Raw genomic sequence first — 13,643 nt, 5'->3', positions numbered from 1 at the left:
CTCCCCCTCCTCCCCCTCCTCCTCCCCCTCCTCTCCTAATTTTGACACAGGTCTTACTTACTATGTAGGCCAGCCTAACCTCAAACTGTCGACTTTTCTGCCTTAGTCTCGCAGTGGCCCCATGGCAGGCTCTGCCACCATGCCCGTCTCATCCTGGCATTTAAATCCCACAGTCAGGTTTGAGTGGAGTGCAGCCCTGTGTTCCCATGGCAGGGGCTCATTCTTACACTGAGCTGGGTTGGGCATCCCTTTGCTTTGAGCACTCTGGAGGAGCAAACTGAGGAGCCAGTGCATCCTTGCGTCTTCGTGTTCTACCACAGGCAGACTGTAGATATGTTCTAGAGACAATTGGTGCTTAATGTCGGGCTTGGGATGAGATAGAAACAATGAATTCCAGCCTTGTATACAGCCAGTTTGATGAAAGTCTACTGAGCGATTGGCAAGTATATATTAAAGCATGCGTCATTGTTAATTTGGAACATTAGGTGACAATGATGAGCTATTTGTTGATGGATTCAGTGGCCGCTCCCAGTGAAATACTCCTCCCTTTCAGCGGTGTATAATGGGTTTTCCTGATGTCAGCTTGATGCCCATTCTCTGTTTTGAAAAGAATGACCCCATCCTTGCTTTAAATATGATATTTAGTCATTGAATCACTGTAAATAGTTTACTAAAAAAATAAATGACAAACCAAAGGTGAAATTTATTAAACATTTTAAATTCACATGTGTTTAAGTGAGTGTTAGTGTATTTAATAGTGGAGATGATTCTAGATTCCTGAACTTCCATTGTCTTTAAATGGCTGTGGTTATTTTTTTCAGCCTCCGTCTTTGTTCTGACCTTGCTTTGGATTGGATGCATTTTCTTTCAGTGGAGCGAGACACTAGTAATAGTAAGACATGAACTCCGTCCCAGCACTGAGTCATCTCTTTGGCATTTGCTCAACACTGCTGTTCTTTTGTCCTCTCCCAAGAGACCTGGGCATTTTACATATTATTGAAAACAATATGATGCCTTTAGATTTGCATACAGCTAATTATGTAGTGTTTGCAGATGTACCTCGCTGTAATTTAAGTCTCCAGTGCTAAACAATGGGTTTACATTGACTTTCTGTGTAAAGCCTGTCAGCTATTTTTGTCTCTTCATTTGAAAGCACTTTGCAAATACAAAATTTAAAGTAAGTGGCAAAGTTGATTTTAACAAAAAGTATGGCATTGAGGTGGTTTATATTATCTGAATTGCCTTTATTATTAAACTTAAATTTACTCACTCATTTTCATCTTCTTTCTCTCTCTCTCTCTCTTTTTCTGTCTTGTGGTACTGAGGATTGTTCTAGAACCTGTCACATGCTAGGCAAATTCCTCATCTATATAACCAAGTTAGTTATATTCTCAGCACTTTTTTGCTCTATATTTTTGGCAGCCGGTCTCACTAAGTTGTCTGGGCTGGTCTGAGCTTTCTCTGTAGCCCAGGATGCCCTTACATGATAGTTCCGTGCAGGCCTCTCCTGGCTCCATTCATCCTCAGCTCTCATTTCTAGTCCTCTCACGGAGTTCCCACTGCCAACCCCGACTTAAAATACCCACTTTCCAATTTAAGACACTTTCAGAGTTCTGTAGGATTGGTTGTATTTGCAAGAAGACTTTTCTTTTGCCTCGAAATGTGTTAGTCTCCATAACACCTCTAGGCATAGACTCATGCCAGTCTTTACTGTTTGGTCTCTGTGTTCTGTTGTGGAAGACTCTCAACTCTTCATTTTTCAGATGCTACTTTTCTGTCTTCCCTTTACTTCCTCCCTGAACTTTGGAGGGAAAAGGTAAAACCCCCCATCCAGTGTGCAGCTGCCTACCAGCTGAAAGTCCCTAACACGGGAGGGAAGTGAGTTCAGGGTATTCATGCTGGAGCCTGTCAGGGTGTCCTCAATATTTCTGACCTGTTTTATATTTTTAATCCTGATCTCTAACTGAATCTATGATTGAATCCCCCCTTTGTTTTCCAGGTGCTAGTTGTCTTTACCGCATGTGCTCTTGTGTGTATGCCTATTTGTAGAGTACCATGTAATGATTCCGCTGGCCTCATCTTTCTTACCTAGCATCTCTGATTCCTTGGTGGTTACAGACACCTGTTTGAATTTGGAGCTCCATTTGAGTTGCATGGCTTCTTGGTCTATGATCTGTTCCTTTAGGGTCTCAGATGCTCAAAGCTCTCCCTGATGCTTTGCATTTCTACCTGGGAGACATTGTCTTAAACGTTGGCAGTTGGCAGGTTCACACTGAATTCGAGGCTCTGTGTGTGTGTGTGTGTGTGTGTGTGTGTGTGTGTGTGTACACCAGAGGTTGGTGTTTGCTGTCTTTGTCATTCTCCACCTTATTTTTTGAGATAGGGCCTCTTACTGAGGCCCTCCCTGATTGACAAGACCGAGTGTTCTGTAAGCTCCAGGGCTCATCCTGTCTCTGTCTCCCCAGTCCTTGGGTAACCTGGTGTGTACCATGGTGCTCAGCTTTAGTATGGGTACTGAGGATCTGAATTCAGATCTGATGTTTGCGTGACAAACACATTGCTCATTGAGGCATCTTCCCGGCCTCAGATGGGAGGAGTTTTGTTTGTTTGTTTGATTGGTTGGCTTGGTTTTTTGTTGTTATTGTTGTTGTTTTTTCCCTGTCGCCTTTGCTTCTCCTTCATCTAATGAGTCTCCCCCCCCCCTTTTTAACTTTCATTTCATTTTTTAAAGTTTATATAATCATGCCTATTTATGGCATCCAATGTGATGTTTTGGCGTACAGTGATTATATCAGGGTGATTAGCATATCTGCTGCCTTGACCATTTCCTTTCTTGTGAGTTCTGTTCATTCTTGGGGTCTTTCAGTCTAGAAACTGGTCTGAATGACCCAGGCTCTTGCCTTGGTGATCTAGGTAGGCTCAGGCTTTCTTCTCAGGCATGGATGTAGCTCTGAATAAGCCCTGGCCTGTGGATAGTGGCCCTGGGTTCTCCCAGCCCTCTTTCACAGCTGGGAGAGCCTGAGCCAGCCTTGGCTTCACGCCTAGGGATTTTGGCCCCTGTGTCCTTGAGACCGGAACAGCTGGCCACCTCTGTTTGTCTCCAGCTCTGTAGTCAGTGGCTTACCACTGAGGCTTGGTTTGTTTCCAGGTCACAAAGATGTTGATCTTGCTTTGCGCCCTGTAGAGGTTTTGCTTTCTTCTTTATATTTTACAAATATTTAATTTGTCCATGGAGGGGTTTGTTTGGAGCAGAGCTTGCTGGTCCATCTTGACATTAAGTCTGCAGCTTCCCGTTTTGGGGCTTTTTGGAATTTGTCCAGTCAACTTTTAAAGAACATTGTGCTCTGCTTGTGAGCATTAATCTCCCGATGCTGTCAGGCAGTTCCTCATCTCCTTGGGCACCTCCGGCTCCACCTACCTGCCATTTCCTACATGCTGTATTCCCAACCTACTCAACCTTCCTCCTCCCCTCAGCCTTCCAGACGCTCCAGTGCAGCTTTCCTTGGCCACACATGACTATAGCAGTCATGGCCTTTTCTGAAGTCATCCTATTTTGATCATTTTGTCCACATCACTCCTCTCTTGTATAGGATAAGAATCACTTTTCTCATGGTTGTGGGCGCTGCTTCCCTGCATCCTACATCCCTACACCTAGATCATGGATGTAGGATTGATTGGTAAAATTGAGGCAAGACAGGCATATCAGGTAGGAAACATGACATCTAACTTTTGGATATCTCATATTTAGCTTTGGGATATGGTTACCTGTTTGTTGTAGGCTTATTTATGATACGTTTTTATAGTTTTACATATTGAGTAGGTCATTTCTTTCTTTCAAAAATTTCGAAATTCTCTCTCACTCCCTATGCCTTGACTCTTTTCCTGTATATAAGGCCCATTTTGATTACAGCCCCCCTCTCATATACAGAAGGCATTCACCCGGGCTGTGCATCCTTGCACAGATAGCACGTCACTTGGGAAGTCTTCGAGTCTGCCACAGCTGCCTCTAGGTCCCTCAGGCCTCCTCAGGAAGTGTCTGCTTCTCACAGTCCTTCCATTTTTACCTCTGCTGTGAGAGTTGGTCTTTCCGGACTATTAAAGAGCTCCTCTGTACTTTCCCCCTGTCACAGGCATTGCTTGCCTTTAATGTCTCACATGCCATTGTCCATATTCATTTCTAAGACAGAGTTGAAGCTGTATTCATTTAGCATTGTTCAGGGGTTCTGCTCCTCTACAAGAACAAGTTTGATCTCTTGGCTCGCCACTCCAGACTCTTCCCCATCTGCCCTGTGCCTTGTTTTCTGCGTCCTTTCCAGCAGCTGCGCTTGGTGTCTTGGCATCCTTATATCTATGCACTGCTTGAGCCTGAAGCTGAGCACATGGCATTCACTCGTTTTTTTTTTTTTTTTTTTCCTTTCTGTGACTGGTTTTATGTTTCCCTGGCCTGCTGAAACAGGTTCTTTCGATGACACCTGTATGACCCATCCAGGCAGAAAGCCTTTTTGCTTCCCAGGTCCCATACAGCAGGTCACACACCTGTCATTCACACAGTCACATATCCATGATTTTCTCTCCTCTGCTGGCTTTTGAGCTGCTTAGTGCATCCTTGTTTCCCAAAGCTCCACAGTATGGAGAGCGCCTAATCAGTAGCATTGAACTAAAGGTTGGATGATGCTGTATCTGTGCTCATGTTAGAGCACACGAGCCCAGAAGGCCACACACCCCTGTTAGCCTTGCTCGTGCGTGACATGCTCGTCAAAAGAAAGGCAAGTTTTCAGTTTTAACATTAGTGTACAGTAACCTGGGAGTTGTCGGAGTTTTGAAGGAATGTGGCATTACTAAAGTAGAAAATAAATTTAAAACGAGCTTGCGTCAATGTGATTTTGGGGTTCGAATGAACTGAAAACACTCGTGTCATGGTTGACGGAGTCAAGCAGGGTGTCAACAACTTGTCATCTGACAATGAACTCTTTGTGATTGTTGAAAAGCCTATATTAAATTCCCCCAGAAAAAGGCTCTATTAAAAGCCATGTAGGAAGGTAAAAGAATATTTCACATCATGTTTTAATTAACCAGAATTGTCTTGTTACATCGTGGGGCTTTTGGAATACATAAAGGACACAAGGAAAATGTATATACCCTTTTCAAGGCTGATTTTATCACGGCCATTTAGGATTTTTGTGTTGACATGGTGACCATAAAGCCTTCTCCAGCGGTGCTTTATCCACCATCCCTGGAAAGTTTGCATTACGTCGCTGGAGAGGAGCTCTTTGAAGTGTTGAGAAACCACATTTGAGGAAATATGTATCGATGTGCATGTTTTGTGTGTTAATTCTTAAACCGTTAAAAAGGGCTCAAGTGATTATAGAGACATGAGAAGGACATAGGGAGGAACATAAGGGGAACTGCAGATTAGGATTCCCTAGTGTTCAGTTGTTCTTCAATGCTTTGGATGCTGGAGTGTAAATAAAACCCCTATCACCAAATACATAGTTTTCTTAATTATCTAAAATGTTAAACTATTTTTTTGTTTCATTTTTGCCTCTATAGTTGGAATTCACACTGGGGATAACAAAGAGACCACATTTTTCTTTCTTAAGAGATTTGGGAAAATAGAGAAATAGAAATTCAGTGCAGCAAAAGGCTGCCCAGGGTTTCCAGAAAGGGCTCTGACACCCTGAGGGGCTAACCCTGAGAGCTTTTATAGAAATCATTGGAACAGCAGACACCTCCTTACCCATCTGCTGTCAAGATGTAATCTTCCGTCATCTTTTCTTATTTGTTGCTTTTGACAGCCAGCTTACGGTTGTATTTACTAACCGTCTGTACTGTAAGCGTATCTATAATTAGGAAACAATTTTCTGCCATGACTGAGTAGCTGGGCGGCTTAAGAAAGAGACACCCCCAGGAGAGCTAAAACTTTAAAGTTAATACGTACATCTGCCAAAACAGATTGGCAGTGAGTTTCCAGACCAGAACAAGCAGTCTTGATCTCTTTACCTAACACTTTATTCTACATCAAACGTTTCGGGGAATGGGGCTTCTGGATGGAAGCCCGTGTTGTGACATAAAACAATTTGAGGCTGAAAATGTCAAGCAATTAATTTCACCCTTGTTTCCCCGGTCTGATATTGCTGCATTGTTTTATGGTATCCATACTAGAACAGTGAATTGCCGTGTATTCATAATAGACTTGATCTAGTCTGAGAGCCAAGTGAGCTCCAGATTAAATATGTCAGTTATGTGAGTACTTGTAAACATAAAATAATTTTTACCTTTCAGGTCTCATGATCATCTTCATTATTTTCATCATAGTCTTTATTTATTTTAGAGATGCTGGCATAAATATGTGGGGAAAACAAAATGCTGTCCAAGCAGAATTAAAACATTATTTACCCAGAATAGTGTAGATTTGCCTTTGACACAGGGTTTCTCTGTGTAGCCCTGGCTGATCTGGAACTCATTACGTAGACCAGGCTGACCTCTAATTCACAGAGATTCTCCTGCCTCTGCCTCCCTAATGCTGAGATTAAAGGTAGTGTGTGCCACCACATCTGGCCATGTGAATGTTGTTAGAATGATTTGTTTTTATTCAGTTCTGAGGAAAAATAATTTTAAACTATACTATCTCCTTTAGTGTAACACATACAGTATCTGTTTAGTAATTTATGTAACTTGGTTCTCATGGGGTGAAAGAGTCTGTTACAGGGGATAAGTAGTGGTTACAGGACAAATGTTTGCTGGGCTTCCAGGCTTCCGACTCCATTGTTTACTAGTGAGTGATCTGGGGCAAATAACTTCACTGCTATGTGCCCCAATTTCTGTGAAATGGGTGGTAGGGAGAATGTAATGAGTAGATACATAAAAGGTGTCTAAACTGTGTCTGACACCCAGAAAAGTAATCAGCGAGTCTCTCAGAATAGATGACCTGCAAGTAATGTATCTCATTTATGAAGAACTCCAAATAGTTTCTATTTCATCTGGTTTAATAAAGTTAATGGTAGTAATGATAGTGTTTTTCAAATATAAAGCACATTTTTATTATAAAAATTAAAAATCTAGTAACTTGGTTGCTATCTTTGTTATATTAGTACTGGTTGAACACCATTCATCCAAAATGATTTTGAATTTTATTTACATACATATGTATACATACACACAGACACACACACACAGACACACAGACACACAGACACACACACACACACACACACACAATGGGGTCTGGATATAACCAGATTATGTTTGCTATACATTCTATGGATATAGTGTGAAGGTAGTAGTCTACACTTTTGTTGTTGTTTGTTTCTTTGTGCCTGTGTGTTGACTGTACCCATCATACAAGGTCACCGTGCAGTGTTTTGCTTCTGTCTGCTCGTCTGTAGAGTTTGAAGCCTTTTGGAGTTTGGGTTCTACTTCTGTGACATATAGACAGTTGGAAGACATTCTGTACAGTTAGGAGTCCTGTTGGTGTCTGTGCAAGAAGCCTGAAGTCATGAGTCCTTATGGTGTGCATCCAGTTAGCCTGTCAGCTAAGGAGGCTTGGGCATGCATCATCTGTGCTGAGATACCACATGTAGCGTACATGACGCTTTTCTTCAAGGTCTTCCCGGCTGAGCACAGGCCCATGAACCTAATCTCATTCCGCAGGCACACAGTGCTTTGGAATTTATTGTTTCTGTCACCCTACACTGTTCCTCCCCCAGATAAAAGGCCTTGAAAGTGTTAGTTGTGATTTCTTGAAGTCAGCAGATCTTGTAGATGCTGGTGTTTCTCTTCCCCCTTAGTCTTTCTCATTCAAGAGCTTTATTTTTACATGGAGAATAAAAGGAAGTTAATTTCCTACAAAATATTGAAGTTGCAATAATTTGCTAAACACATTTTTACTGATCCTTTTTTATTTTATAACTTTCCTTGTACCCTATGAAGAAAGAAACCATGGGGTATGATTTGTTCCTTGAACCTTAGTTTTGCATTTTCATCCCACACTGCCTGATGTATCTATAACTGTTTGTCAAACTAATGAACTGGCAAGACAAAAGGTCCTGCTTTAGCCAAGTTGGTTTGCAAAGGTCTGCAGAGCCATTTCAGCACTGTGAGAGAGCAAGCTGGGGGTGGAGAACACGAAGCGGGAGGGACTGTGCGGACTGTATTTGAAGCTGGACCAAATCGCAGGGTTTGTGGACTTTGTAAGGCAGCAAATACACACCTTGTGGGAGCAACAGAAACCCAAGGGATTCCAAACTACTTCCGTTTTCCAGATCAGGGAGTTAGGAAATTAAAACCACGAACACACACCGAGGATCACGGCACACACTCCTGTCTGAAGGAAGTTTTAGTCACCTGACTGCTCTTTGCTGTATTCTGCACGGACTGGTGATTGATGAAGCCCCGAGGCTCTAAGAGGTGCTTGCAAACACAACTGTGTTGTGAATTTGTATGCTGTGTAAGGAGTTTCTAATTTCTGTTAGAGCATTTGCAACTTTTCTAATTGGAGCAAAAGCACACGTTGAACATTCCAGAGCAGGCACAGTGTCTGTAAGGTGCAGGTGTGGTGACCTTGCTGCCTGGGAGACACTTCATTGGCTGTGCCGCTGACTCATTTCCAGTCTTCAGGAGACTCCGGGGAAGCAGCTAGGGCAGTGATTACTAATACAGCAGCTGTTGTCCCACGGGCTTCCGGCCCGTGGGTTTGATAGCATTAGCCCACCCCACAGGACATTCCCTCTACTCACATGTAACTCTTATCACCTCCCCGCTCTTTTGAAGCTTGGTTATAAACCATATCCAAATCAAGGAAGTTAACCTGAGAAAACCCCTTTTCCCTTTTCCCCTTTTCTTGACCATTGAGCCTCTTTTAGCCCAGAGAACCGCCCCCTTCTTCTCTTCCTCCTGTCCTTTGCTAGTAGTACACAATGTCAGTTTTACACTGTGCACATTGCTATCTAAGTAAATATCTTCACCTTTATTTCCTGTGTTACGACAGCAGGTTTTGCCTTTGGTGAAGAAAGACCGTAACTGCTAACTTGGGTTAGAAATGTTTAGTAAATGGCTGTTGATACAGAGTAAAGTTTCCTGGGACTTTGAAGCTGAATAGCTGGTTTTGTGTTTTCTAAGTTCTTTGGAAAGTGTGTGTGTGTGTGTGTGTGTGTGTGTGTGTGTGTGTGTGTGTGTGTCTAATAGCTTTGTCATCACCAAACTGGACCAGTGTGAAATCAGTGTGATCTATTGATGAAATACACCCTGTTAACAAAATGCTTCATGTCGCTTTGAAAAATTATTGTGAGGAAAGAGAGCGTCTTGTAGAGAACCAAGTAGTCTTTGTCATTGTGGGTATTTGGGAACCACACAAAAGGCTGTTGAAGCTTCGCATTGTCTGGATCCTCTGTGTAGCTAACCACTGTGCTGCTCAAAACCAGCTTTGCTGAGCTTCCAGCTGCTTTCGCTCCCTCCTTCCGGGGTTTGTGTCCTTCCTGGCACTGGGACACGCCCCTCACATGTCAATGTGCGAGGATGTGTATTGTCACCCGCGCTTACCTGCTATGAAGTCGTCCTTAGAGGACACTTGTGCTCTCCGTGCCTTTGGGTCCTCAGATCAGAGGCTAAGGCTAGTTGCACTGTCTGTCCCCATAATGGAAAGTATTTATAAGGTTTTATTAGACTCAAGCATTCGTAAGGGCTATATTTAAGTGGTCGCTAATTCTGTTTGGTAAACCTTTACATGCCACTTATGTGTATTAAGTTAAAAAACAAAAAAATCCAAAGTTTGTTCCAACAGCTCTCAATTAGTGATAAATGTCATTTAATACTTTTTGGAGTAGGAGTCAATATTTCTACTCTAAGGCTCACGGATCAAATTGATGCCATACCTTTAGTTTCAATTATTACTTGATTGTAATCACAATTAAACATTATTAAGGCTTTTGAAATTAGAAGGTTTTCTAACAGTCACTTTACCTAACCCAGTGTCTTGCTTTCTTAGTAAAAGCGTTCTCTCCCCTCTTCTTTGCCTTCTTAGCTCATTTCATGTGTCTTTTATATAACAGACCTGAGCTGCCTTGTGTTGAAGGCGGAGGCTGTATGACGTTTTAGCAGCTTTATGTGCGATGGAATTTAACCTAGCTTCTGTCTCTCCTTATACAGTCCCTTCAGTCTGAATTTGTTCATTACTAAGGCCTTGCCACACCAGTGAAGGCGGTTCCATTCTGAGCCATCAGGACGTGCAGTGTGGAAGGGAATGGCTGCTCACCCGGAGGATGTCTCTCTCTTCTTACCTTAAAGAGTGTTAGACACAGCACCACTGAGGGACTTGAGACCAGAACGCTGGCTAGTGACTACTGCAAATGCACTGTACTGCTGTTTATGGAGGTGGCCACACCTGTAAAGACAGTTTTAATGTTGAATTTGGTATTTTAAAAGGTTATTTTTAATGTGTTTTGGTAATGCATTTGTTATTGCATTTACATGTACAGTGTTACATTATATATGATCATGAACTTTATAAAAGACTATTTTGATAATTTTGTAAGTATATCAGATTATATAAAAGCTAGACTATATTTTGATTTAGACTTTCCTGCTGTTTGCTACCAAAAATTTGTATTTTAAATTTGTTTAGCTTTAGTATGATTTTGTCTACAAAGAGTTAAATAACTCTTCCTTATTAAGTGAAAGTGAGGGAGCACATATCTAAAAAGTGATTTTTAATGCTCCCCCATGAGTCCAGTAGATCAGAGCATTCTCTGCTGAAGTCTGCCTGAGCTGGAGTTCATCCAAATTCATCTCGACCAAGAGTGTCGATGTTGAGAGGGTTTACTTAGGAAAAAAACCTTCCCTTTGTTTTTCTGCTTGAAAGTTTTGAGTAGGAGGCTTAAAAAAAAAAAAAAAAGAAAAAAGAAAAAACTTTAGCATCTCTTTCATACCAGAAATCGCTGTGAGTCTCTCCTGAAAGCATGACTTTTTTTTCCTCTGTGAAAGGACAGAACATTCCAAATGCTTTTATTTCTTTCCTCCTCTCATGAGTGCTTAAAAAAATGCCTTAAACCATTTATTTTGCTTATACCTTCTTGTAAATATGCAAAAGAAGGATACGGATTTTAAGAAACATGTCGACGGTTTGTAAGAACACTCTCAGTAAATGTACAATAATGCTGTTAAAGACCAAAACAAAAAAACAAAAAACAAAACAAAACAACAACAACAACAACAAAACCAAAAAAACAAAAAGCAAAAAACAAACCAGCACTTCAAAAGAGTTAATAACTCAGAACATTCTGCTTTGGGTACGAGGTGGTCATTGCCTTATAAGCATGCATGGTCTGATGTCATTTTCAAAGCAATGAAGGAATAAGCCGAAGAAAATGCTGCTAAGTAGATCTGTACACTAAAGGAGATATTCTAATGGAAAACCTCTCCCAGATGTGCACACGGGTCTGTCTAGAACTGATGTCAGAGAGAAAGGGCCCTCAAGGGTACGTTCAGCCCTTTCATGTAAGTGTGATTCTGTAATTGTTTCCAGAAGCCTATTGGCTTCTTGTCCATATGAAATAGAGAGTCTTAGATACTCATTCTCTTCCAGGCTGCTTGAGAATGGGCAAAGGCTAGTTAAATTGATTCATGCAAAGTGCTCCATTCCAACTGTTGAGTTATTTATAATGTATTTATTAGGAGGTGGTATCTTCAGACTAGTATATATGCTTCAGCAAGACACCTTGTTCATGTTTTACACTTTTGAAAAGGCATTGTAATGAATGTTTGACTCAGGTGTGATAGCATAATTTCCCATAATTGCAGTACCAAATAATTGCACTCACCTGACGGAAAGTTGAATTATATGTGTTTAGAATAAAAAACATAAAGAGGAATTAAATTGTATATCGTTTCTAAAGTTGAAAAGTAAAATATTTTACTATGAGTTATTCTAAAAAGTTGGTTCATTGTATAGAAAAAGAATACTATTTCTTTCAAATTATCATTGAAAAGTAATTGAGGCAACATTTGAGATGTGGAAGAGAACCGTGTTATCATTTTTAGTTGTTCTATGAACACTAATGAGTGCAGCTACTTAAATGATTGTAAAGTTGACTACTGTAAATTTTCCACAATTATGTGTGTATGTATGTCCTATGTATCTACATGTGTATGTCTTAAGCTTATTTATACACATGTGCATGCATAAGGCACACCAAGAAGGGGATGTATATAATATAGAGATTATATAGCAGAGAGATTCTCCACTTATAATAAAAATTGTTTGCCATGTATTTTGTTATGAATAGTCTATCTTCCAGAAGATACTTTGTTCTATTTTGAAGTGTAGAAGAATACACTGCTAATAAATAAAAGGTTTATGCCATTGACTTCTGGACATTTGTTATTTGGATTTTGAGTTGTTGGTGACTCCATGTGGTTGGCTGGCTTTGGCTTCCTGGGGCTCAGAAGTTTTGATTTCAGTTGATCTTGTATTGACCTTCTCATGCTGCTCCTTGTGCACAAGGCCACGTGCTCAGAGCAACTTTGCACTTCGACTCTCACAAACATCGGAGAATACTGGGCTTCTCTTCTCTCTCTTTATGGCTCTGAGTTTCCTTTCTGTGGATAAAATATCACTAAGGACCCAAGGCTATGGTCCTGCTATGTCATTTGCATCTATAGATGATACTTGTCCATCACACTGGATGTTAGTTCCTTTTGAAGAAGAATGAACATTTTTTCTTAAAGGAAAATTTACAGAACTAAATTAGAGGAGTTATTATGGTAATACCATCCTGCCCCTTTCCAGAAAGCACAGGGAAACCCTTTCCTGTGGATGGGAAGGGGTTTCATGTCTGTTTTGTTTTGTCCTCTTCCCAGTGCTGGAGATAAAGCCCCAGATTTTATGCTAGGTAAACTGTTTTAACTGCACTACAACCCCAGCTTGTCTAGAGTTGGGAATTTACAGTTAGCTCATTCTTACGCAGGAAATGAAACAGCTGAGGTTAAAGGTTATCAGGGGATGGTCTCATACAGATTTTTTTTTTTTTAAATGAATCTATGGACCTGTTTCAAAGAACAGAAAAATCATCAGTACAGTAGTTTGAATTACTGTGGAAAAGGAGATTTAAATGAATGGACTTAGTTCACCTCAACAAACCCTTCACCCACTGGTTATTGCATTTATGTGGCATTGTTAACCTTGGATGCAGAATGATTTGTCAGTCTTAAAACACATATGGAAAGGCTGACCCGTTATTTATGTTTTTAATCCATAACTCAAATACAGCAGGAATATAAATTTACCAAGAACATATATATATATATGTGTACACACACACACACACACACACACACACACACACACACACACACACCTTTTTCTTTTCAAGACAGGGTTTCTTTATGTAGCCCTGGCTATCCTTTATAGCTCTAGAACTCACTCTATAGTCCAGGCTGGCCTCAGACTCAGAGATCTGTCTGCCTCTGCCTCCTGAGTGCTGGGACTAAAGGTGTGCGCTGCCACCTCCCGGCACATGATACATTGAAGGCTGTTCTTTTGTGTATGCTTTCTTTGGTCACATGTTCAGCCATCTCTATATGAAATGTTTCTCCATGAGTCAATTTGTTCATGAATCTGACTCAGCTCCCTAGTGCATAGTAAAGCAAGA

The 13,643-nt window shown here is 41.0% G+C and overlaps 1 protein-coding gene across 1 annotated transcript in view; it reads left to right on the top strand.

Moving 5' to 3' along the window:
• Cdc14a (cell division cycle 14A) overlaps window positions 1–11,004 on the top strand; it is a 162,467-nt gene extending 151,463 nt beyond the window's left edge. Inside the window, exon 16 of the mRNA XM_036191051.1 lies at window positions 10,144–11,004. Coding sequence (XP_036046944.1) covers window positions 10,144–10,173 — 30 coding nt within the window. The 3' untranslated portion in view covers window positions 10,174–11,004. The remainder of the gene's footprint in view (window positions 1–10,143) is intronic.
• Window positions 11,005–13,643: the final 2,639 nt, after the last annotated feature.

Source organism: Onychomys torridus, chromosome 6, assembly GCF_903995425.1.
Source record: "Onychomys torridus chromosome 6, mOncTor1.1, whole genome shotgun sequence".
Classification (NCBI taxonomy): Eukaryota; Metazoa; Chordata; class Mammalia; order Rodentia; family Cricetidae; genus Onychomys; species Onychomys torridus.
Note: the sequence above shows the minus strand (reverse complement) of the source record. Positions and strands in the feature narration are given on the sequence as shown.